At 52.2% G+C, this 22563-nt stretch overlaps 1 protein-coding gene across 3 annotated transcripts; it reads right to left on the bottom strand.

Moving 5' to 3' along the window:
• Positions 1–2076: 2076 nt before the first annotated feature.
• Positions 2077–16953, bottom strand: LOC135451259 (mucin-2-like). Of its 3 annotated transcripts, none has more exons than XM_064720275.1 (5): positions 16840–16953; positions 6923–7393; positions 5540–5872; positions 5065–5225; positions 2077–4934 (listed from the first exon to the last, which is right to left on the bottom strand). In XM_064720275.1, the coding sequence occupies exons 1-5, from the start codon at positions 16904–16906 to the stop codon at positions 4908–4910; spliced, it is 1059 nt and encodes a 352-aa protein (XP_064576345.1). In that variant the 5' UTR covers positions 16907–16953; the 3' UTR covers positions 2077–4907. The 3 variants fall into 3 exon arrangements, with proteins under 3 accessions (XP_064576345.1, XP_064576343.1, XP_064576344.1); XM_064720273.1 differs by having other exon boundaries at positions 2077–4261; XM_064720274.1 differs by having other exon boundaries at positions 2077–4261; positions 6923–7390; positions 16840–16945.
• Between the last annotated feature and the right edge of the window lie 5610 nt (positions 16954–22563).

Here is a 22563-nt window from a genome sequence, read left to right as displayed (position 1 = left end):
TGATTTGATGTAGTTATAGAAAATTAAGTATAAATACTGCAGAGGTGAGCAGCCTCCTGTTTCCTTCACAGGTGTCTGGGAAATGACAGTAGGCATTTCTGTTCTCCCCTGGGTATAAGAAGAACACTGGCTAGTAAAATCTTCCAGGTTCTGCATCATTTCATAATCTTCATTACTGAAAATTTACAGCTCTGCCTCCCTTGCTTGCCTGTGTACTCCTGCTCCCTGGATCAGTGGAATGCCTTTTTCATTCTGCTTTAAGTGGTAGCAAGCACAGCAGACTGACTGTTATCCATGGGAAATCCTTATGGGATGATCTGTCTTACAAGACCCACTCACTGCCTTGTTCACTCCAGTGCTCCTCATGGCAGTTTCTGTCCCTGAACACCCTCTGTAGCCTTATTCACAGACTTGCAGTGTGACATGATGGTTTAATACAGTGTGTAAAGCTAAAATCCAGACCCTGAGACATGAAGGACAACTGAGTGGGCAGAGAAATGGCACAGAGCACAGATAGCCCTGCCCAGGGCACAGCAGCTCTAGGACTGTCACTTTTCAGCTTCTCAGATCCCCTTCCCCTCAAAACATGAGTCTGGAGAGAGGAGGAGGGAAGGTCAGAGGAGGCAGATGGGTCTCAAACTCTGGTTTCCTTTTACCTGTGGTTCTTTCTATTTAAACCCAAGTGATTAGGTTGGTTCTTGGTCCCTTGCTAATTAGTAATACAATCATGCCTTAGCCTAAGAGGCATTAAAACTAAACCCCATCAGAGGCAACAGCTGTGCTCAAGCAGAAATGCATGAGCTGGCAACAGTTGTTTTCTGGTTCTGTCAGTTCTCTTTGCTGCACAGGAAAGGTGAAGCCCACACAAGTGGCCCATGCTCCATCCCAAACCTGGCCACCTCAGAGGCTGCATGGTCTGGTTGGAAGGTCAGAACTCAGCTGGGCAAAGGCACAAAGCTCTGTGTGCCCCAGGGGTGGCTGCCTGCACAAGCCTGTCCTGCTGCTGCCTCTCCAGCTAGCACAGCCTGCTCTGAGCTGCCTCCCCAACAAGGCAGCTGAGCAGTTTGCTGTGCAGAGAATGAATCAGCTCTGAGTGGCTTTGGAGGTAAAAAGGCAGAGCAGAGAACACTCCAATATAAACCACCAGAATAATGCTGACTTTAGACCTGAGAAGACTGGCTTAGTTGTGGCATGTTTGTTTTGTTTTGTGTGTTGGGACAGGACTCAAATCTCTGCAGGGTTTAGAGTTCATCCCCATGTCTTCAGATTACTCAGCAAGCTCTCTGCTAGGCTACAAAGTCTTTGTTTGCTCTCCCCTTGCTCTAGATCTTCAAGGATTTGCTTTTCTAGATTTGTAGTGAGAACTCTTTAGAAAAGAGCATAAGACAATTAACAAGTCTCTCACTCACCACGTTTTGCTTTTGCAATAGAAATCTTTAATAGAAGCAATCTATGACATGTGCTGACTGATTTTGCCAAAGAATTTTAACAGCTAGGAAACTCTTAGTAGGTCTGTAGCAGAACCTGGGCTTTTGAGCACTTACTTCCCTGCAGGTCTGAGCTCCAAAGAGTTCAAAACAGCTATAAAGCTAAGAAGAAAGTACATGTCTTCCAGTTTGCTTTGTCTGCTGTACTACAGAAAGAAGCATGACAGATACTACTTAGGCTTGGATTAGGCTGGCTTTCAGGATATTTTTGTAAATAAGGTTTGGGGTTACAGTTGACAACATGAGAACATCTCCAATCAGAGGCAAAGGAAGAGAGTCTAAAGGTGTAGATTAGATTATTTGGTCTAGTGTGGTTCTCTAAGACACATTTCATCTGATTTAACTGTATACATATTAATCTCACTCGACCCAGACCAGGAATGACCCTGAGAAGAAGGAACACAGGCAGGGGGTGGTGTCCTTCTGGGCTGTCAGAGCTATGGTTCATGGCTGTCTGGCATTTTCTAGTTATCAGCTCTGTGAGTCTTTGTGCCCCAAACTGCTGCTGTTTATCTATCACAGGATTCATCGTGATCTATAAAAGCTTTTCAGTTACGTGTTTGCAATGAAAATATGAGGACTGAGACACTTTTGGCATTTGTAACTTTATTGCAGAAAAAAAAATCCAATATCAACATATTTTACAAACAAAGTTGCACTTTGGTGTTGGGCGAGTTTTTCCTCACCCCTTTCCCCTGCACAGTGATGCATGGGAAACCAGAACAACCAGCCTCTGCCCTTTTGATTGTGTGCAGACACACTTCCCAGATATGCCAGCCTGCACCAGTTCCAGCCAGGATGGAGTTCTGTTTTCCACCACTAACTTGCCAACTTTGTGCCGAAAACCAGCAGCACCCTGCCCTCCGGCAGGGGAAACAAGTCTGTAGCTAGGGAGATCACTCTGTGCAGACAATGCTTGATACAAAAGCTTTGGAGTTGTGACAATTGCTCTTTAGTTCTCATGCAATCATAGAAGAGAACCAACCCTCTTCCCTATTTTACTGGGCATAAATACACAGACGGAAGGCCAAACTGAAGCCCAACTGCACTGCAGCCATTTGTCAGCCACTCTGGAAGCAGCAGCACAGGGAGGAGGAACTGCTGCCTTACCCAGTTCATCTATTTGACCCAGACCAGTTCTGCTCCATCTTTGGGCTTTCCAGGCTACTTGAGCTCAGCTGATGGGGAATTATCCCTTACCCTGCTATGACAACCACTAACAGCACTGGGAAAAAAAAGGTACTTTTGCAAGTGAGGCTTGGTATCTGTCCTTTGTGGGGCTCAGTGATGTTGCTACTGAGAGGAGAAACTGAGGCTTGTAGAGCAATGTGCCAGATAAACTCTAGCCCTTGCTGTATCCTGAGGGAGCAACTGGCTTAGTCAAAAATCAAACACTCTAGAGAAGGCATGTGTTTCCATTTTTCTGCAGTCAAATGTGAGTTAGAAAACAGGAGCAGGTGTAATTACATGAAGATTGTCATGTCACACACACTCCAGTCTTTTTGAGGCAAGGGCACCAAAAGCTCCTCTGATTTACACTCAGAGGCTCTGGTCTATGGGTTTCCTTGAGAGGCCTCAAGAGCCTTGGATGCAGTCTACAGCAGTGATATTTTGAGGCAAAAGTGCAGTATCTAATCAGCATAACACCAAGAAAGGGAAGGGGAGGAAGGCACCTACATCCAGGATCTGTCCTCATGACAAGACACAACTGGCTCAAAAGACCAACATCAGAAAGTAGAGGAGCTCTGACCTTGCATAGCACAGGAGGGAGAGCAAAGCACCAGCTTTGTACAACAACTTCCAGCAACCAGATGCTAGAAGCAAAATGGGAGGTACCTGAGGAAAGGCTTGTGTTAGCCCAGGCAGGGAAATGGACTAAAGCATTTACTGGGCTTGGGAAAGGAGGTTACACATATGCCAAAAGCATCAAGTGTAGGAGACACGGTTTCCTAATTGTGGTGAGACCAAATTAGTGTGTCTAATTGGCAATAGACTGAGTCCTGTCAAGCTCAGTTAAGCTAACATTATGTTCAATTTCCTCCCAGCAACTTCAAAGCAACATCAAGTAGCAGGGGCACTTCTCCAGTGGCCACAAAACACTTTTCCCTGGTTGAAGAGAAAAGGTGTGCATCTAGGAAGGAAGCAGAGTAGTCTTTTATCCTCCTGTAGGTGTTTCAGGATGGGCAATGCCAATCCTGGGACTAAAGCTGAAACAGGAACAAAAACAAAAGTGCAAGAAAACCCCCAAAACAAACAACCTTAAAAATACAGAACAAGAGGGAGCCCAATAGAACTGATTTCCACATCCTTGGCTTCCTCAGAAAACAGCAGTCTCCTTTGCTGGCACTGTGCTGACACCACCAGTGTTAAGAGCCCTAGTCTGAAACACTTGCCCACCTCCTTTGAAGGCAGCAGCCACCAAGATCAACAGAAGAGATCCATGCAGAACACCATGGCAAGGGTTGTCTTGGCTAATTGGTTGCCACACTAAAAGGAGGACACTTCTTCAGGGCATTGTTTTGAGGTGAGCCTGGAGAAAAGGGTCAGACTTGGGCTCTGATTTGCAGCATAGAAGCTTCAACACTGACCTATTGAAAATGTCTAAAACCAAAAACCATCTGAAAAGGATCTTTCAGTTGTGTGCAAATCACAGCCCCTCATTCCTCAGCAGATCGTCTGGGACCAAGTCCTCAAGGCCTTTTCCTCTGGGCAGCAGACAGCCTGGTTGCCTAGTAGCTGTAGAGGGAGAGAGGGGTGTCCTCCATCATGTCATCCTAGAAGCAGAGAAGAGGGGCTTTAATGAGATGTCTGCACGGTGGCATCATGGTCCCAGCCTGGGAGACTGCAGTGCAGGCAGCACAGCCTGCTCAGCCACACTTCACAGCGTGGCATCTGCCCAGCCATCCACCTAAACGCTGGCACTGTGCAGCTCCTGGATCTTTGGGCTGTCAGTGTCCCTCCTGCTGCAGCATTTGGAGAGAAGAGGTGTGTGCAGGAACTGCCTGCCTGCTGCAGGGATGTGGAAAACTCTGGCTGTTGAAAACTCCACTCAGCTTGAAACAGCATCAGCTTGCGTGCTTAGCTGCAGCACTCCTCTGTTCCAGAAAGTTCAGGGAGTTATTTGCAGCTTCCCCAGAGCTAGTCCAGCCTCTGGAACCCTCATATATTTTTATATTCCCAAATGGTCAAACACAGACAGACAAACAGACAACCTCTCTGGAACAGAGCATCAAATCTGCTTTGTCATAGTTACAAAGCAAATATATCAAAAAACAGGAGGAGAGGGCAGGAAGGTGTCATTTCAGGACAAGCCTGGATGGAGCTCTCCTTCCTCTCTCTAACCTCTCAGCGTTCCCCTGCAGAGTGAGGGGAAGGCAGAGAGCTTCTTTAGTGCCCAGCCTTGAGACTTGCTGTCTTGACTCAAACCTTGGATGGAAGGAGAGGGACCTAAGGAGGAACAGGAGCGTGTGATCAGCATTGGCGCTGCTGCAAACACCCAAAGCACTGCTAATGGAGGAGAGCAGCAAAGCAGTGAGTGGCCGGGCAGCCCAGGTGGGGCTGGTGGAGGCAGACTCACCATGGGCAGGTCCTGCAGGCGCCGGAACTCGGTGCGGTTGTTGCGCTGGCGGTAGCGCAGGAATCCCACCAGGGCCAGGATGGCCACCATGACAATGAACACGGAGATCACAGTGATCACCAAGGGGTCAGCCCTCGCTTTACCGGCCAAAGTGGGGAGCTCTGCAAGGAGACCAAGGGAATGAGGCCAAAGGAGAGCCCTCAAGGGCTGGAACAGCAAAGCTTTGTCTTTTCTGCTTCTGCTCAGTACAGCCAAGACGCAATTTCAGGTCCAGCAATTTGCCATGTTTTGTGAGAACAGGTACAAAACAATTACAGAATCTATTACAGGCTGGAAAAGACCTCTGTGATTATCAGTCCAACCCATGACCTAACACCACCTTGTCAACCAGACCACATCCAGTCTTTCCTCAAACACCCCCAGGGGCGGTGACTCCACACCTCCCTGGGCAGCCCATTAAAAGCAGTGCATTTACCTGAATTATCATCACCAACATCCAACACAGAAGTCTTCTCGTGCCTGGGCTCCAGTGACTGTACCAGTGTGGGCGTGCTGGTGGGGATGGTAGCTGTGCTGGCAGGCGTGGAGCTGGTCACAAGGGGTGTCACTGTCACTGTCACAGTACTGGAGGCAGTAGCAAAGGACGTGCTCCGTACAATGGAGGTGGGAGCAGAGGAGGTTCTGGGCTCCACAGTGCTCTCCTCTGTGGCACCCACAGGGCTCGTTCCTGCCTTGGTTTCAGACCTTGCTGCTGTGGGCCTCAGGGTCTGCCCATCAAAAAGCCCTGACTGAGAGCTGTTAGTTGTTGCTGCAAAATAGGAACAAGCAGTTATTTCAAAGGGCCCAGTGCAAGCACACTGTTCTGTGGGACTGGACAAGATGGAGGCAAGAGTGTAAGAAAGACTGCTGGGACTATAGGTATAGCAGCTTATTGTCAACCCTTTGGAAAATAAGCAGAGCCTTTAGCACAGCCACAGCTGAGCCACACTATAACCCACAGTGCTTAGAAAGTCCTCTCAGTTTTCATATGTGCCAATCTGCAATGTCAGCCAACCTCAGCTGGGCCCACAAGGCCTGTCCTTGGGGACAAAGGACAAGCAGACAAGCTTAAACAACTTTACACACAGCTGAGGACCACCCCAGAGCAAGACACTGGGACAGGCCTCTCATCCCTCCTTACAGGGAGCACAAAGGGGGCTGCCCAGGGACTGGGTAGCAGCATCCCCTAAGGCTGTGCCAGTTGTCACAGAACAGCAGGACCATATGACACCAGCCAGTGAAAACAATGCAGTTGTGCATGAACACCATGTAAAGCAGTGATCAGTCAGTATCTGCCTTGCATTAGGGGTGTGTGACAGCCTGGCAGGCCCCAAGATGGACAAAACTGGGATTGCAGACCCTATTACCAGTCCCCATGCTGCCCAGAGGGATCTGAAGGTAGGGTAGGGTTTCCCATGGTTGGATGGATGAGCTGTCACTTGTGCCATCTCCATGTTTTGTGTTAAAGGAGGGTGTGCTTCTCCAGGGAGGCTCCCACTGAGCCCCCAGCCCTGATGCCAGACAGGCCCAGCTGGGCAGTGCTGCTAAGGCATGTTGTTTCAGATTAGATATATGAAGGATGTCCCTGCACACAATCAATCAGAAAGCAACCAGCACAATTAACACCAGAATTAATGAGGTTTGCAAAGAGGATGCTGAACCAACATCTTTGCAAATAATTTGCACTGAACTGGCTCTGCTTAGTGTCTCATTCCCTTCTTCTCCCTCTCTCCAGTTAGCAGGAGAGTGCTCAGACATTCCCAGGTTGTGCATCCTTGAGGCAGGACTTGGTGCACAGGCAATAAAAGCAAAATCTCACCCGGCCCAGTGTTCAGAGGAGGCGTGGGGGTTGCACTGCTGGCATCATCCGTCTCTTCAGTTGTGCTGAAAGGTTCTGTGGCTTCATGGCCGGGCTGGTTTCCTTCCAGAGTGCTGGCAGTCAAGGTAGGGGAGGGGATTTCAGTGCTGCCGTTGGCTGACAAGCTCATGTTGTCATGCTCAGGATGTGTAACTGTGATGTCCCCAGGACTGGCAGTGGTAGAAGCCTGCAGTGTCTCTGCCTTGGAGCCTGCCATGGGGGTGGTGGTGATGAAGGCATCCTCCACCTCTGTAGCATGGGCCCCTGTGGCACTGAGTGTTGCAGCAGTCGGGTTTTTCTCCAGGCCTGGCTGAGGAATGGCAGCAGTCACTGCAGGGACGTCAGAGGCTTCCCTTGGCTGAAGCGAGGTGAGCGCTGTGCTAGGAAAAGGTGACAGTGACACCAAGGCCTCTGCTGTCTGCTGAACCTCTGCTGTGGAACAGAGAAGTTTGTCAGAGATCCCACAGTGAGAGGACAAACAGGGGGGAAGGACAGAAATGGAACTTCTTTATCCCCTTAATTCCAAATCCAGCACAGGTTCACACCTGGGAAAGGGATTCAGACAGCTCCTCTGTCCTCCTGGTTTTTGAGGCAGGGACCTGTTCTAGGGGACTTTTTCTTTACCCTCCTGTCTCTCCAGTCCTGTGCTGTTGTTCTCTAGGATTGGCACGACCAATCCCTGTATCCTTGAGCAACTTTTAAACGTTTTAAAAGGATTTAGTTTTGTTTAAATTATCACCTGAGACCTGATTTTGTAAGGAATTTAGATAAGTCTTCTTTGGTTCATTGAGAAAGAGTCAAAAGTGGTGCTGAAAAAATACAAATGAGGAAAATGTGGAAGAAGACTCTCTAGCTCCCCTGGCCCAATGAAGCAGAGAGAAGTGATATTCAAAAAGACTGTGGATGGCAAAGGTAAAGCACATATTGTGAGTCACCTTGGCAGGAGTGTGGGGTTCTGCTGGAGGGAAAGGTGAAATGGGCAGCAAGAGTATTACAGCTAACAGGGCTGGGGTGTGCCATGGGAACTGCCTTCCTGAGCTATTTATGAACACATCACCACCATGAAATACAACTGTTGTCATAGAAATGGGGAGCTACTCAGCCTCCCACTACAGCAAAAACGGGCAGCTTCCCTGAAGGGAACCTGCAGCAAGCAAAGATCCCCCCAGATCCACAGCTGCTAGACAGTGTGACAGCATACAGGAGGAGGAAAGCCAAAAGGCTCTTACACTGCCTGTTCATAAACACAGATCCTGTGAGGGTTTTTCAGGGTATAAACAGGAAGAAAACAGAGAAATGTAGCCACATCGGGATGGACTCTCTAATTTTAAAATGTCTCATAGTCAATATTTTGACAATTTCTGTTAAAGTCTCTATCCAAGCCACAAAGGACTGACGAGCTAATTACAGAAAAAAATAAAGGTACTGAAGGAAATCCATCATCATGTCCCTTCTCCCCACAGTGAAGAAGCATCCAGCGCAGATGCTGTAAGCAGTAAACATTCATCCACCAGCCAGGCAGCCCATTCTTATACTGTTTTGGGGAAATTTCAGCAGTTTTAAAAGCTCTTCAGAACAGACAGAGTTATCAAAGCTCTTCTCCAGCTACAGCACTTAACAGACCCTAAAAAAAGACACAATACATGGCTCTCTCAAGACCTTTGCAGTACCCTGACCAGCTGGAGAATTCAAAGCCCTGAGCAGCCTGATGGAGCTGTGCTTCCCCAGCCTGGGGCCCCAGCCCCAGGAGGGCTCCTGCAGGGATGCACAGCCCTGCTCTGCACATTCAGAGAACGAGCTCTCACAGGGAAACCAGCTGGGGCAACTTCAACATGAAGACCAAAGGCCTGAGCGATGCTCCCTTTGGCCTCTCCTGGATCCAGACGTGCATGTCCAGAAGGTGCCTCCAAATAAAGCGAGCTGCTCTGCCATGGAGCTCAGGTTAGGATACACCAACAACACCTGGAAGGAAAAGAGCTGAATGCTGGGTTTCCTGGGACCAGGCACCAAAAGGCATTGTTACCAAATGTGACAATTCCCAGCCCTAAACACAGCGCTGCTATTGAACACGGGGTGGGATCCCACCAGCTCCGGCTGCCGGCTGGGCACTGGCGGATGCTTGCTCAGTAAACACCCACTGCCTGCTCCTGCCCTGCCAGAGACAGAGCCCTGCTGTCACCACGGGGTAAACAGGAAAGGTGGTGCCCAGGTGCCTGGCCAGTGGCAAGCCTGGCTATGCGCTGCTCTGAATAGCTGGCCTGTGTCCGGGCAGCCTCTCATGGGGTGGCAAGTCATGACTTGAGTCATGCAGAAGAAAGATTTGTGGAAAGCTATCTTGCACAAAGGCCTGAGCAACTCTGCAGCCATCGTGCCACTTTCTGACCAGAAAAGTGATAGGCAAGATGGGTGCTAATGTCTTTACAAGCAGCTCCATGGGTGAGGGTCTTTAGGAGAAGTGGGTCCTCATGTCTCTACCAACCTCAAGCTGCAAAGTTCGTTGCAGAACCCAGTTCGAATTTCTGGTGGATCCACAGAACCCAGATAGCCGTAACTTGGGGGGAAATGGGTGATTTTATGCACAAAAGGAGGGAAGGCAGATGAGTCTGGGTCCTACACACCAGGACACCACCCCGCGTGCCTACCGCGAGGTGCTGTGGGACAGGAGGGTTTATGGGGACAAGCAGGTCCCCCCAGTCCACTGCACTCACAGCTTCCTGCTGTCTGCAAGAGGGACAGCCGCTGGGACTGGCATTTCCCTAAGCTCTTCTCTCCGAGAAGCCACCTGGCTTCTTCCCACAAAATTATCTAGTGTCCATCACTGCGAAAGAAAATGGTTCCCGGGTGGATTGGCCACTCTGGTGTAACACAGCACTGTGGTGTGAAAAACCTGGTTTGTAGAGAATTGCAGAAGAGATTTTAAATTAGCAGGTGAGGAACAAGGGACTGTTTCCAGTATGGCAAGTGTTGATGGCACCTCAATTAGCAAGTCATCCAGCCCAGCACAGCACACTCAGCTCAGGAAACAAAGGAGAGCCTAATCCAGACTAACATTCTAAAAATTCAAGACATTAAGAGATGATGGTGGAAAGATAGAAAAGGCAAGAGCCTTAGAATGGCCAAGGAAACAAAGAACTGAGTAAATCCTGATCACCCGGGGACAGGCAGACAAAGGATTCCCATCACCCATCTGTCAGCTCCTGAGGGGTAAGGGCACATCGAAAGCCAGCACAGTCACCAAGCAAAGCACCTGGGGAAATCCCCCAGAGGTGCAGCTTGTTCCTTGTGAGCTGCAGGTGCTAAAAGGTACAAGCGCTGAGTTTTATTTCAGTTTCAGTTTAAATAAAACCACTCCTCAAAAGGGCCTTGCTGCAATGCCACAGCTTTGTTTGCCAGTTTTATCATCCATCCAATAGAACAACCTAGTGCCACGCAAAGTGAGCCCGGGGCAGAGGCTGCGGTGCAGAGGGGAGAGCAGAGCACTGTGCACAGCAGAGCATTGCTGCCTGTGCCTGTGCCGGGGCACACCCGGCAAACCCTGCCCGGGCTGGGATCCTCCGGGGTGCAGCTCCTGCTCTGCTCTGGAGCCCGGTACCCAGCAGGTCGGGAAATCCCCAGCTCCAGCGCAGCTGTTGCTGCCCCAGTCACTGGGTGCTGATGGTTTTAGCTGTTTATCAGTCACCTATAGAGATGCAGGTCAGAGCTCGTTCCTCTGGAGTCATCCTGGAGAAGCTCTGCTTCCTGCACCACATGCCAGGAAAGCCACGGCTGTACTGCCTAAGGCATCACCCTCACCAGCTTCAGGAGACAAGAGAAAACCATGTCCTTCTTGTTTCAGATGCAAATGGCAAGAGTTAGTGTGAATGCTTCACCTTTTCTGTGATTCTCCAAGACCTGATAGCTGCAGCATTCTAGGACAGCTGGTAAAGGTGCACTCACCCTTGAATTCATAACAGAGCAGCTACAACTGTCCCAGGATCTGTAAGCAAGAGCTCTGACCATAAGAATATGTCTTTCCCTGATAGGGGGCTAGGGGTGAGCTTGCTTTGGTTATATTTCAGCCTGCTGAAGCAGAGCTGGTCCCCTGGCTACAGCCCCACTCCTGCCCTGTGTCTGTGCTAACGCCCCAGGCTCAGTCTGTGCGTGGTGAGAACCAGAGATCCCAGACCACATTAGGGCAGGGCTGGTGGATTTGGAGCAGCAGCTCCCATCAGACTGTGCTGACTGCAGTGACCTCTGTCTGGGAAACAAGAGGGGCAAAGGAAGAGAGTGGTCCCAGGGGAGGAGGGATGCAGCCAAGCAAGAATCAGCCCCTGCCTTGGATAAGGGTGGGAAACACTCCCAGCTCTTTCAGGGAAGGGAGGGCTCTGAACATCAGCCCAGAGCTTCGACCCCTCTCTAGCATTGTCTGACAACACTGAGAGACTTCCACGCATCAACCCAAGCTGCCTCCAGCCCCAGAACAGACATGGTAAATTATGCTAAAACAGAGAGGAGTGAAGGAAGCCAGCTCTGCAGGAAACAGGGCCATTCCTGCCTTGTGCTCCCTGCCCAAGATTCAGGGCTGGGGCCAGGCGAGGGGCTGAGGAAGGTTTGCACAGGCAGGACAGAGTCACTGCTATGCCAGGGTAGTCTCACAGGGTGGGGACCGTGGTCTCCATGCTCTGCCACAGCAGCCACCCCACCATCTATTTTCTTCTCAGATAAAACAATAACAGAGCAGGGCCTCAGCTGGACAAACCCTCAACAAGCTTCTGCCACAACCCTCCTGCCTCTCTCAGCAGCATCCTCTGCACCCTCCTTCCTGTCTGGCAGAAACAGCAGCCTGGCTCCCCAAAGGTCAACACCTCGCTCAAATCCATAGGTTTGAACACTTTTAAAAACCCTTTTAGGATGAGATGAAGGTGAGGAGGCCCATGGCAGGCTGGCTCCTGGGGGCTGAGGCAGAGAGCAGGGCAGCACGGTGCAGGCTGCAGCCACCACTGGGAGAAGTGCACAGTACCAGGTGAGAGCTAAGCACAAAGATGAGAAGGATTCCCCCAGGATTTCAGAGAAAGTGCCCATGGGAGCAGGACTCCCTGGTGTTGATGTATCCTCCTGCACAGGCTGCCACTGTCTGAGGATAGCACCTCACTTAAATCAGCTTCCTACAGAATGCATGTGAAACTACTGCTCTGATTCATTGAAAAGGCACCCAAACCCTTCTACAATGCTATTTTGGTGCACTAAATGAATTCAATTTCCATTTAAGTGTAACAGCTCCACTCACAAACAACCTGGTAAAATGGAAAAATACAATGTTTAAAAAGTCAAAGCATAAACTATAACCTGTATGTATCAAAGCAGTCATATCTTATTGCTTAGCAAACTACTTCATTAAGTGTAGAAATTATCTTTTGTTGCCAGTTATTACATTTTATGGTTACCAACCAACAGTAATTAGACAATCTCTTCAAGGAAAAAAAAGCTTGAGTATAAATGCAAATAAAACCATATAGTGGGATTTAAAACGAAGGCTCTTCATTTCATTTAAAAGCAGAACTGGAATAGCTCCTGATTAGATCCTTGCTGAGCCTGATCTCTTTTCCTGGAATAACAATAATAAAAAAACCAAACAAGCAGCAGAAGAGATTTCTGGAGCCCTTCAGGAAGGTGCCAGATGCACCCAAGGATGCTGTAGAGCAAACACCCTCGCAGTGGTGAAGCAAGCTCAGAGACAGGATCGGGTACAAGGGGCAGCTGCTTTGTAAGCTCAGCTCCATTGGGTACCTTGCAGGACCTCGATGGAGGCAGGGTGCCAGAGGCTGCATTTGCCACAGGCTCCAGTGCTCTCCCTGCCAGGGCTGATGTCCACACTGTCCCCATCCCAATCCTGGCTGAGACAGGCTGGACAGACTCCCTGTGCTCCAGGACTCCAGGCAGGAGGTGTAGGCACCCATCCAGCCTTGAAGCCTGCTTGGGGACCACCTGAAGGTCTTCACGGCAGAGTTTAATTCATTGCATCCCTCGTGGCCTCTGCGAGCTGCTCTGCAGGCACCAAAACTGGGGGGGGCTGAAAAGGGGGTGCTGAGCACCCAGTTCAGCCCTGCAGAGCTGCCAGGCCAGGCTGGCTGCAAAGCAAGGGCTGAGGTAAGGGACAGGAATAGAAACCAGCTCTCCTGACGGGAAGGAGGCGGCCACGAGCAGAGCACGAGACGGGGGCAGATTAGATATGGGGTGCTGAGTGAGTGTGGGGCACTGGGGAGGGACAGCCCAGCACCCAACCTGCCCAGGCAGGCAGGAAGATGATTCCTCAGGGCATCTGTGGATACCAGGCCACAGGCTTGAACCGCGGGGAGAAAAAGGGGAGGCAGTGCTACCACCTCAACAGATGGCACTGCATTGGGAACCAGGACAACCAGCCAATGTGGCATGGCAGAGCAAGAGCTGCAGCAACAGGCATGAGCAGCCCTGGAAACAGCACTACAAATGCCAAGCACAGGTACTTCAGTACTAGGAAAACCCATAAAACAGCAGAGAAACAGCACAGCACAGAGCACACAGTACTGGGACAGCACCAGCCTGATCACTACCTGCAGGAACAGCATCCCAGGGTGTCACACTGCCTGGCCCTGCCACATGAGAGAAATCTAAAAAAACTTCCTTCCTACAGGTTTGCAGGAAGCTCTATCACTGATCCCCCATTTAGAGGTAAGAGGGCTTATCCCAAATTTCTATGGCAGGGAAAAGGGAGAGCAGGCTGCCTGCTCAGCTACCATTGTCAGAGCAGCCAGTTATTTTCCAGGGGCCACATACAGCTATGGAGCACCTTGCTTGGCAGGAAGGTGCCTGGGAGACTCCCATGCTGTCTGCTTTTGTTCCTCAGTAGGGGACTGAGCAGTGGTGAAGGCTCCTTCACCCAGAAGCTGCTGGGCACACCCATGGCATGCACGGCCTGGGAAGCCTGCCCTTCTCTGGGGTTGTGTAACCCCGGTAATACAGCAACAGCAGGGAGCTCTGGCATCAGACAGCCTGGCCCTGCTTACCTCAGGAGTCACAGCTGCAGTGGAAGAAGCATTCACATCATTAGGAGAAATTAATAAGCCAGTTGCCTTAATAGCAGCCCCATGTCAGCAGGGAGCCTACTCTCCAGTGCAGTGTGGCAAGAACTGGGGGAAGTCTGGACATCAGGAAACTTGCCCAGCCCTGGGCAGCCCTACAGGGCTCAGGATGTGACCCGACTCAGGGGCACTGAGCCCCATGAAAGCTGCTCCAGAAAGCATTGTGGGGATGATCACAAATCAAGGGAAATCCTGTGGCAAGAACTGTGTCTGCCCACCCAGAGGGTCTAGGTGGAAAGGAAGGAGGGACAGGGGCTTCTGTACTTTAGATTGTCCCATCTCCCCTTTGTCTGCAGGGATGGGGCCAAGGGAGCTGAAGGAGGTGAGTGCTTTGCCCCTGCCCAGCAGGTCAAGCCTTCTGGGAAGGGCAGCACAGAGACAAGGCCCACCCTGCCCCTGGGGCAGAGGGAAAATCATGTGTAGAAATGGCATCAAAGACTGATGGCATGACATGAAAGGTTGGGCTGGGAGTGCAGGGTCACACTGCTGGAGGAAACACCCAGAGCAGGGAACCAAGCTGTGGCTCAGCTCTGGGTGCAGCAGAACTGGAGCTGTCCTGTCAGGGTGGGGCCAAGTCCATCCACTTGTCCTTGCCCTGGGCAAACAAAGGGAAAAAAATCACGGAAAATCGTCAGTGGGACCTTGAAGCAGACACTCTGCCTGCCTGTGTGCATGACCCCGGTGGTGCCCACAGATGGGGCTTGATGTGCTCGTGCTGCTCCCAGCCCTGCTCTGCTCTCACTGCTTGCAAGGCAGCTTAGCACGGGAGGGAGAGGCAGAAAAATGCCCAGACCAAAATTACTCGGGGTTTTATTTGTAAGGCTGATGGAGCTGGAGGAAGTGGATTTCCGCAGGCAGGGAAGAAAGGCTGCATTGAGAGGCTGGGGTGAGCAGAGCACAGGAGAGCAGCAGCCTGAGCTCCTCTGTGGCCCTGCTGCAAACCCAGATGGGGAGTGGGAGCAGGCACTGCCAGACAGCAGGAGCAAAGGGAATCTGTGCTGGGAGCAGGGCAGAGAGCACTCTGGAGCTGGGACAAACCCAGCTTTGGACAAATTTGTCTAGGACTGCTGACTTTGGGTGAACCGTTCCTTTCCCCACCACTGTCCTGGTGAGATTTTCTGGTGTCTCATTATGGGTTGTGCTTGCTAAGAGGCATTTTATTAACGGTGGCATATCTTCCATCTTTTTTCTCTTTTCACAAAACATCTGGTCTTTCAACCACAGTTGAGATTGGGTAACAAATTCAAAAGCTATGAGGGCAAAGGCCAGGTCAGCTGCATAGGTAACATTTCCTGAGACTGTGGAGAATCTTGGATTGGGACACTAAGCAACAAAAATCCCAGGAAAAACCTAGTGCAATCTTAATTTCTGGTACATTCTGTCAGTTTGAGTCTCGGACTCTGCAGCAAGAAGGTTTCTAGGAGCCAGCTGGGGCAAGGGGCTCCCTGGGGTTTTCCAGTGTGCCCAGAGTGAGAGACACGGGGCCAGAACACAGCCCCCGGCATCTCAGAGCTCCTCCTCCTTTCAGCGGTGGAAATCCTGAATCCTTCCTTTGCCCGTGGCTGGCCACCTCCCCACAGCCCATCGCAGCACAGCCACTCTGTGGGGAGCGCAGCTTCACCCACATAAAGGGCGCTGGTTTGGGACCGCTCCCAGTGCTCAGCCTCAAACCCAGGCGCATCCGGCACCCAAAACCTCATCCTGAGTGCTGCTCTCGCTGCTGGAGCTCAGCCCCACAGGCATCTATTCTAGGGTTTTCCCAGCCCTAATTAGTCATTAGAAACTGAGTTTCTGTGTGTCACTCCCTGGTCTCTATTGATGCAGTAACGGTGCTGGGATCTGACCAGGCTCTGGCCAAGGGTTTTTCTCAACCACAAAGAAGAAGAAACACGTTTTGCTTTCCGTGCCCCTAAAGTGCAGAGCCTTTGTCACTACCAGGGTCACGGGGAAGGTGACAGCCCCCAGACTTGGGGCGCACTCCAGCTCCGCGGCAAAGCTCGGTGGTGTCGGTGGACGGGGCTGTCAGCGCCACGCTGCACACTGCGTCTGCCCACGTGGGGACGCGTTGATCCCAGAGCAGAGCTGAAATACGGCCCGGGAGCCTGCCCGGGGCCGGGGTCTGGCTCCTGCTCTGTCCCGAAAAGCTCCATCCGCCCTGCCCCTCTCCCCGCAGGCACAGGGCCCTCGTCCCGTCGTGCTGGGGGAGGCGGCAGAGTTCGGGCTTTGTCCGGGCTTCCCTCGGGGCAGCTCAGCAGCGGCTCGGAGGCACCGCGGGCGGCAGGAGGCTCGCAGGGCTGGATGCTGCCGGAGGGGAGCCCTCCAGGACCGCCGGCCCCCTCCCCGCACATCCCCTCGGGATCCCGCCGGGCGGGAGCTGAGCCCGGGTGGCTCCGCCGGCGGGAGCAGCGCTGCCGGCAGTGCCTTGTATGGGCAAGGCCGGGACGGGCGGCCGCGCTGCTGCCCGGAGCGCGGGGCTCAGCCGGGACCCCCCGAGCATCCTTGGGCCGCCTCACCTGCGCGTCCGCCGGGGCGACGGCGCCGGGGTCCGAGGGCATTTCGCCCGACTTCGGGGGACAGGCCCGGGGCGCTGCTCCCGGAGGGGGAGCCCTGGTGGGGGCTCTCCAGACCCTTCTCCCGCAGCCCCACCAGCGGGCGGAGGAGCCCGAGTCCCGGCGCTGCCCCGACGGCTGTCCCGGCGCTGCGCTCCCCGCCGCGGCGGGACCGGCGGGATCCCCTCGGTCAGCCCCCCGCCCCGGCAACCCTCGGCGGCCGCCCCGGTACCTGGCAGGGCGCAGAGCAGGCAGCAGGCGGCGGCGAGGCGGAGCAGGGCGCGCCGCGTCCCCTCCATGCTGGGCCGATCCGCGCTGGCTCCGCCGGCGGCACCGGGGCGGCGCCGGGGCGGGGCGGCCGGGGCGGGGCGGGCGGCACGTGGTGCAGCCCCGGCCCAGGAGCAGCGGGGAGGGGGCGGCTGCCGGCCCCGTATCGCGCATCCCCGTGTCGGACAGCGCAGCCTCCGTCCGGTCCCTGTTCGGTCCCCGGCACCCTCGGTTCGGTTGGCACCGTCCCCAGCACCACCAGCTGGTCCCCGGCACTCCTGGCTCGGACAGGGCAGCCCCAGTCCCGCCTTTGTTCTGGGAATCCTTAGCCCAGGTTCGCACCACCTCATCACCCCATAGACAGTGGTTCAAGTGGCCTTAGACCAGGCTCTCACCACCTCCTAATCTGCCCTTGGCAGCCCCAGTTGAGCCTGACATCCGCACTTCTGCTCCATGCAGGGTGGGAACAACAGATGTGCCCGACGTGAGGCATCAACTTGGGGCCTCCAGGTAGTTTCAGGGTACTTGGGTCAGTGGGCACAGCCGGGCGGGTGCAGAGGTTCTCCTAGCACCCTGGATAACTGCCCTGGCCAGGGCCCAGCTGGGTGCTCAATGTGCCATGTCTGGCTTCTCAGGGCATCCTGCAGCCCCTGGGACATCCCCTGGCTTCACATCCCTTCCAGCCTCTGGGGGCCTGGCCAGCCTCATCCAGGCACATCCAGGCTGAGCCATCCTCCAGGAGGTCTGACTGCTCTCCTCTGGCCGGTATTTCTGAAGAAGAGGGCCCCATGTCATGGTATGGTCGGTGCTGATCCTCTTTCAGGCTGCTTTGGCAGAGGTGGGGCTGTGGGTCCCCTTCTCCATCAGATCCCTTTGCCGGCAGGGGACAGAGGAGGAAAGTAGAAATGGGTATTAAGCCAAGAGGATTTGCCTCCCTTTTTCAATATGGAACTGCTTGGTAGCTCCTGCTCAGTTCTGAGGTAGAAGAGAGTTGGTCTGATACAGAACTGATCATGCCTTTTACCAGCTTTATAAGAAAAAGTAAAATTCAATCTTAGCCCCTCATGGGAAATGTGTTTCTAGCTGCTCGCTACTTACTGCCAGGAAAACTAGCTGTACCATTTTCTGGCAGAGGTAATTGTGCTTGTACAAATGTCCCAGTTCTAAGGGGAATTCTTTTAAGCATATTTACAGCTATGGAGTTGGTTATAGAAGTCTTCTGTTACCCACAGAGGTTGCAGGGCTACCCAAGAGACCAAAGCTCCCTTCGCTCTTGACAGGCTTGGTCTCTTCGTGCTGCATCACCCGGGCCAGGAGCCACCTCTCACCAGCGAGGGACCAGGGCATGTCCCTGAGCAGGGCACGAGCTCCAGGGGACAATGGCACTGCTGGCTGTGCCCCCAGCTCATGCTTGTGTCCAATGCCTGTGTGCCTGGTTCACTTCTCTGCTCTGGCCTCTCCCTGGAGGCACCAGAACCTCAATATCCACCTCAGCTGCCTTGCAGAGGGTGCCTCGCAGTCGTCAAGGTTACCGGTCCCTGTGCTTTAATTAAGCACACAGGCACTGCACGGGGTATTTTCAGCAGCTGGGGGAAAGGAGGAAGGGGTGCTGGCAGTCCTCAGAGGGGCTGGTGAGCAGCACCACAAGTCTGGGCAGATGAGACCCCCTGCAGGTCACTGCTGTTATTTAGCTGATCTCCACACTCAGGATTGTTATTAACAAACTAATGAGGTACCTTTGGCTCCCCTTAGCAAGGAAGGAGCAATTGGGAGCAAGAAAAGGGACAGCATCTGTGTAATAATGTCTTTGAGATGATACTGCTGATGTCCCACCCTGGAGAAGGGAGCAGAAAGAAGGGGAACTTTAACATCCCACTGGTACACAGCCACTTTCTCATGGAATAAGCAAAACCATTCCCCTTAGACAGCAGACAGCAGCCCCCCATGTCTGTGTAGGCTCTTGGCTTGTTCTTGAGTGAGACTGAAAACACCCTTGCAGGCCCTAGCAGCATCTAGATCAGACAGGTCTGGGTAGCACAGTCTGAGAGTTGACAGTCTGAGAGTTGAGGACTTAGAATAACTTTTTAAAAAAATTTTGTGCTCAAAAACCACAACATCAACTTCTGCCACTGTCACACTTCCCTCTTGCAGTGGCTCTATCCAGCTCCCATCCTTTTTTTCCTGGCTGCCAGCCAAGCCATGGAGCAGACCAGAGATGATAATGTTGGTTATAGTAATTTAATAGGAAGAAGCAGATCATAGAAAAATAAGTGAATAGAAAATAGTGGCAGCAAAAGAGCTGAGGGGAATTAAGGGCACAGGCAGGAGGGATGGAGGTGCTGGCCCTGGGAAGGACAAGTAAACTCAGTCCTTGGGCTGTGCCCCCAGCCCAAGGAATGACACAGACTGAGTGTCCCCTGAGTGAGCAGAGCTTTGGCCTCGCTGCCACCATCACCTGCAGCCCCACAAAATCTGGAGAGTGATCACCAGTCCAGGGGGAATGACTGCAGCAGTGGAGTCCTGAGCAGAGGGATGGCTCTGGGCATGTGGGTGGTTCACCTGGGCTCATGTAAATCATCCCATTTCTTGTGCTTTGGCCTCTCTCCCCCTGCCCTTTGCAGGGGCACTGGGAGCATGGCTGGTGCACATCTCAGCCTGGCCTTGCAGAGCCCAGCAGATCCCAGCCTGCCCCCTGTCCCCTTGAGGGGATGGGGCATGATTAGGATGGTCTTGGGGTAGACAGGCCCAAACATCATCCCTAAACAGCTGCTTTCATCCTCCAGGAGCTCTTCAGTGCAGAATGAGGAGAGGGCCTGTTCTCCAAGGAAGACAGCTTGGCAATTGTAGGGATTTTCAATTCTCAAGGAAGCTGGAAGTCAACTGGCTGGAGCAGAAGAGCTAATCATTGAGTGAGTCATTCCCCCTCCCAAAGCTGAAATATTAAACCAGTTTTTTTATGAAAGGCAAATTAAATCCCACAAGTCAGAGCCAAGAAAAGAGAATTTATCAAAGAGCAGAAGATGCCACTGTGGGACTTGCAGGCAGACAGAGGGAGCATTTGCTCAGCAGCCCAGGATATTACATCTCCTGTGCCTCTCCTCCAATGTGAGGAACACTGCCATTCATCTATTTTTAATAACAATGACGCAGGCAGTGAACCTGACTTCAAGGCTGGAATATCATCTTCTTCCCTCTGCATATCTGTCCTGACTCATCTTCTGTTCCAAGAGCTCTCCACAGCTTGGTAGCCCAGCAAAGGAAGAAAGGAAGAACAGAATTGAAAAAAAAAAAAAAACAAAAAACAAAAAACAAAAAACGTGGATCAGAGAGCAAAGCATAAGAGTTAGAGACTCATTCTGGGCAAGGAACAATTAGCACTGTGACTTCACTGGCTCAGGGAGCCAGGGAAAATTAAGGATCTGGGGAATCTAAATGTATCTGGGGGCAGGCTGATCAGGGAGTGGGATCTCTCAGAGAGCTGAGCAGGGATCTGGTAGCATCTGGGTACTTGTAGGTCTTGCAGCTCTGCAAAAAGGGCTGGAGAAAGCAGGAGCAGAGCTAAAGGTGCCCAGGCCTGGGGTGTCTGGTTGGGGGGACAAGCTGAAGTGCCCTGTAGTGGCAGAGGTCTCCAATTTCAGTGCCACAAAAGGGAAAAATCTCTTCACTCTTGTATCTGCAGAGATAAGCAGTGAGTGCAAGTGTGAGGAGCATAACCAGAGGAGGAGAGGCTGCTGTGCAGCCTGAGGACACAAAAAGCTGTGCTTTCATCCCAGAGATAACCTCCCTTAGCTGGGGAGTGAGGACAGCACACCAGGCAATGCAGAAACCCTTTTGTGCCTCAGTGTGAGGCAGGAGAAGTGGGACTGATGGCCTTTGGGCTCTTGGCCTTGATCTTCACAGGACTGTGTGGCCTCTTTCAGCATCCACCATGGTGCAAGGCAGTGCAAATCTGTATTTCTGCCCTTTAGTGGGTGAATACAAAGCTAATTCAGCTTCATCAGATGTTCAAGGTTTTCCCCTACAAAATTGGTACTCAGACATCTCAAAAGTTCAGGTGCTGCTGAGAGAACCCAGGCCTGCCCTGAGTATTGAGGTCTCACCCTTTGCTCCTCAGATCCCAAGGGCTGGGGCATGGTGTGATGAGCTCTGCCCAGGGCTGAAGCAAGGCACAGTGACACAGTCCTGGCTCCTTGTCCCAGTGTTTGCACAGCCTCATGGCTGGGAGCACCCCAGAGCAGGCAGGAGCCAGCTGGTGAGCTCAGTGCCACTCCACAACCAGGGCACCGCCAGGAGCTTGGTGACAGCCATGCCACAGCAGCGTGCCAGGGCAGGCAGGCTCTGCATGGCAGCCAAGGCAGCAGATGGCCCTGCTGAGCAGGCAGGGCAGCACAGGGCTGCAGCACCAGTGCCAGTACAGGAGCTGTCAGTTTGGGCATATCCATCTGCCCTAGAACAATCCCTGTCCAGTTCCCCAGGCAGGGTGTCTGGTGCTGTGCCAGCCCCCTGGAAGGGGAGCATGGAAGATGCTCTGACATTCCCATGGTTGCCAGGTCTCGTGCAGAGACCTGTGGTGGTGGGTTTGGGCTGACATGGAGCTGACATGGAGCAGGATTTGAGCACAAGGGCACACTGGCCACCTCCTCTGCACCAGTGGTGAGGCAGAATTGTTAACCCAGAATTGTTAACCCAGCTGGGCAGCAGGCAGAAAAGGAGCCTAGGACAGGAGCTAGAAAAGGACCCTAGGACATGAGCTATTAAAGGACCTATGTTGGCATTAATCAAGAGAAAATTCCTGGAGTTCCCATGGGGACCCTCTCTTCCAGCTCCTGTGACATGACTTCTGATCTCCATAGGAGTAAATCAGAGCAGAATTTGACCAGTCCTACCCAAAGATGGTTTTTCTTGACAGGTTTCATTACAGAAAGTATTTAATGTGTTAAATCACTGAAGTCCCCAATCTCATCACAATACTGTGAGGTCAAACCACTGTCTCAGTCCCGTGGGAGGGAACAGAGACAGTCCCTGTCGTGTGACACTTGTTTAATTTTAGAGCATCTGGGGAAGACACCAGCTCTCCTGCAGTGGGGGTAAATTTACATGGATTCCTTGCATCAGCTTTCTTCTTGGGAAGGAGAAATCTCCCAAACTTCCCACCTCTGAGGCATTTGCAGATCCTGGAGGAAGGGAGTTCCCCCTTCTGCCTGGTCTCACCCACCTTCCCCTGTCTGCTTTTATGTCCAGCCAGGAGTGAACCCTGTGTTTTTTCCTGCTTTTAAAACAGGACTTGTTGTTGAGATGAAGCCACAGGAGGGCTCATAAGATGATTTATTTCCCTCTCTAAACAAGACTCAGTCACGTCACGAGTCACAGGACCTCTCGCAATGTTACATGAAACAATGTGAGCGTTTCCAACCGAGGTTCAGCTTCCCTGGATCTCTCTGGTGTGTTTTAGTGATGCTGCTTTGCACCAGTGTTTATTCCTGCATATTACCAGTAAGAATTCGCAGCCCCAAAAGCAGGAATTACACATATCTTGCTTGGGAAACAAAAAGGAGGTAAATTGTTTGATGGGAAACAGGGGAATGATAATTAATTTGCGCAGTTCTGGGCTCAGTTCCTAAAAAGAGCGGTAATCAAAACCTACCAGCAGATGTCATCTTAAAGCCAACTAAGAGCTCCCCAAGCAGCA

The sequence above is a fragment of the Zonotrichia leucophrys genome, chromosome 8 (assembly GCF_028769735.1).
Source record: "Zonotrichia leucophrys gambelii isolate GWCS_2022_RI chromosome 8, RI_Zleu_2.0, whole genome shotgun sequence".
In the NCBI taxonomy this organism is placed as follows: domain Eukaryota; kingdom Metazoa; phylum Chordata; class Aves; order Passeriformes; family Passerellidae; genus Zonotrichia; species Zonotrichia leucophrys.
The sequence above is the reverse complement of the archived record's forward strand: the minus strand, read 5'-3'. Positions and strand labels throughout refer to the sequence as shown.

Excerpts from the sequence above, each read along its gene's own strand:
- LOC135451259 (XM_064720273.1), bottom strand. The coding sequence starts at position 16,906 with ATGGAGGGGACGCGGCGCGCCCTGCTCCGCCTCGCCGCCGCCTGCTGC. Across the intron at positions 7,394-16,839 it reads CCTGCTCTGCGCCCTGCCAG|CAGAGGTTCAGCAGACAGCA; the intron begins GTACCGGGGCGG and ends TCTGTTCCACAG. Across the intron at positions 4,262-5,064 it reads GCCTGCAGGACCTGCCCATG|GATGACATGATGGAGGACAC; the intron begins GTGAGTCTGCCT and ends CTCTGCTTCTAG.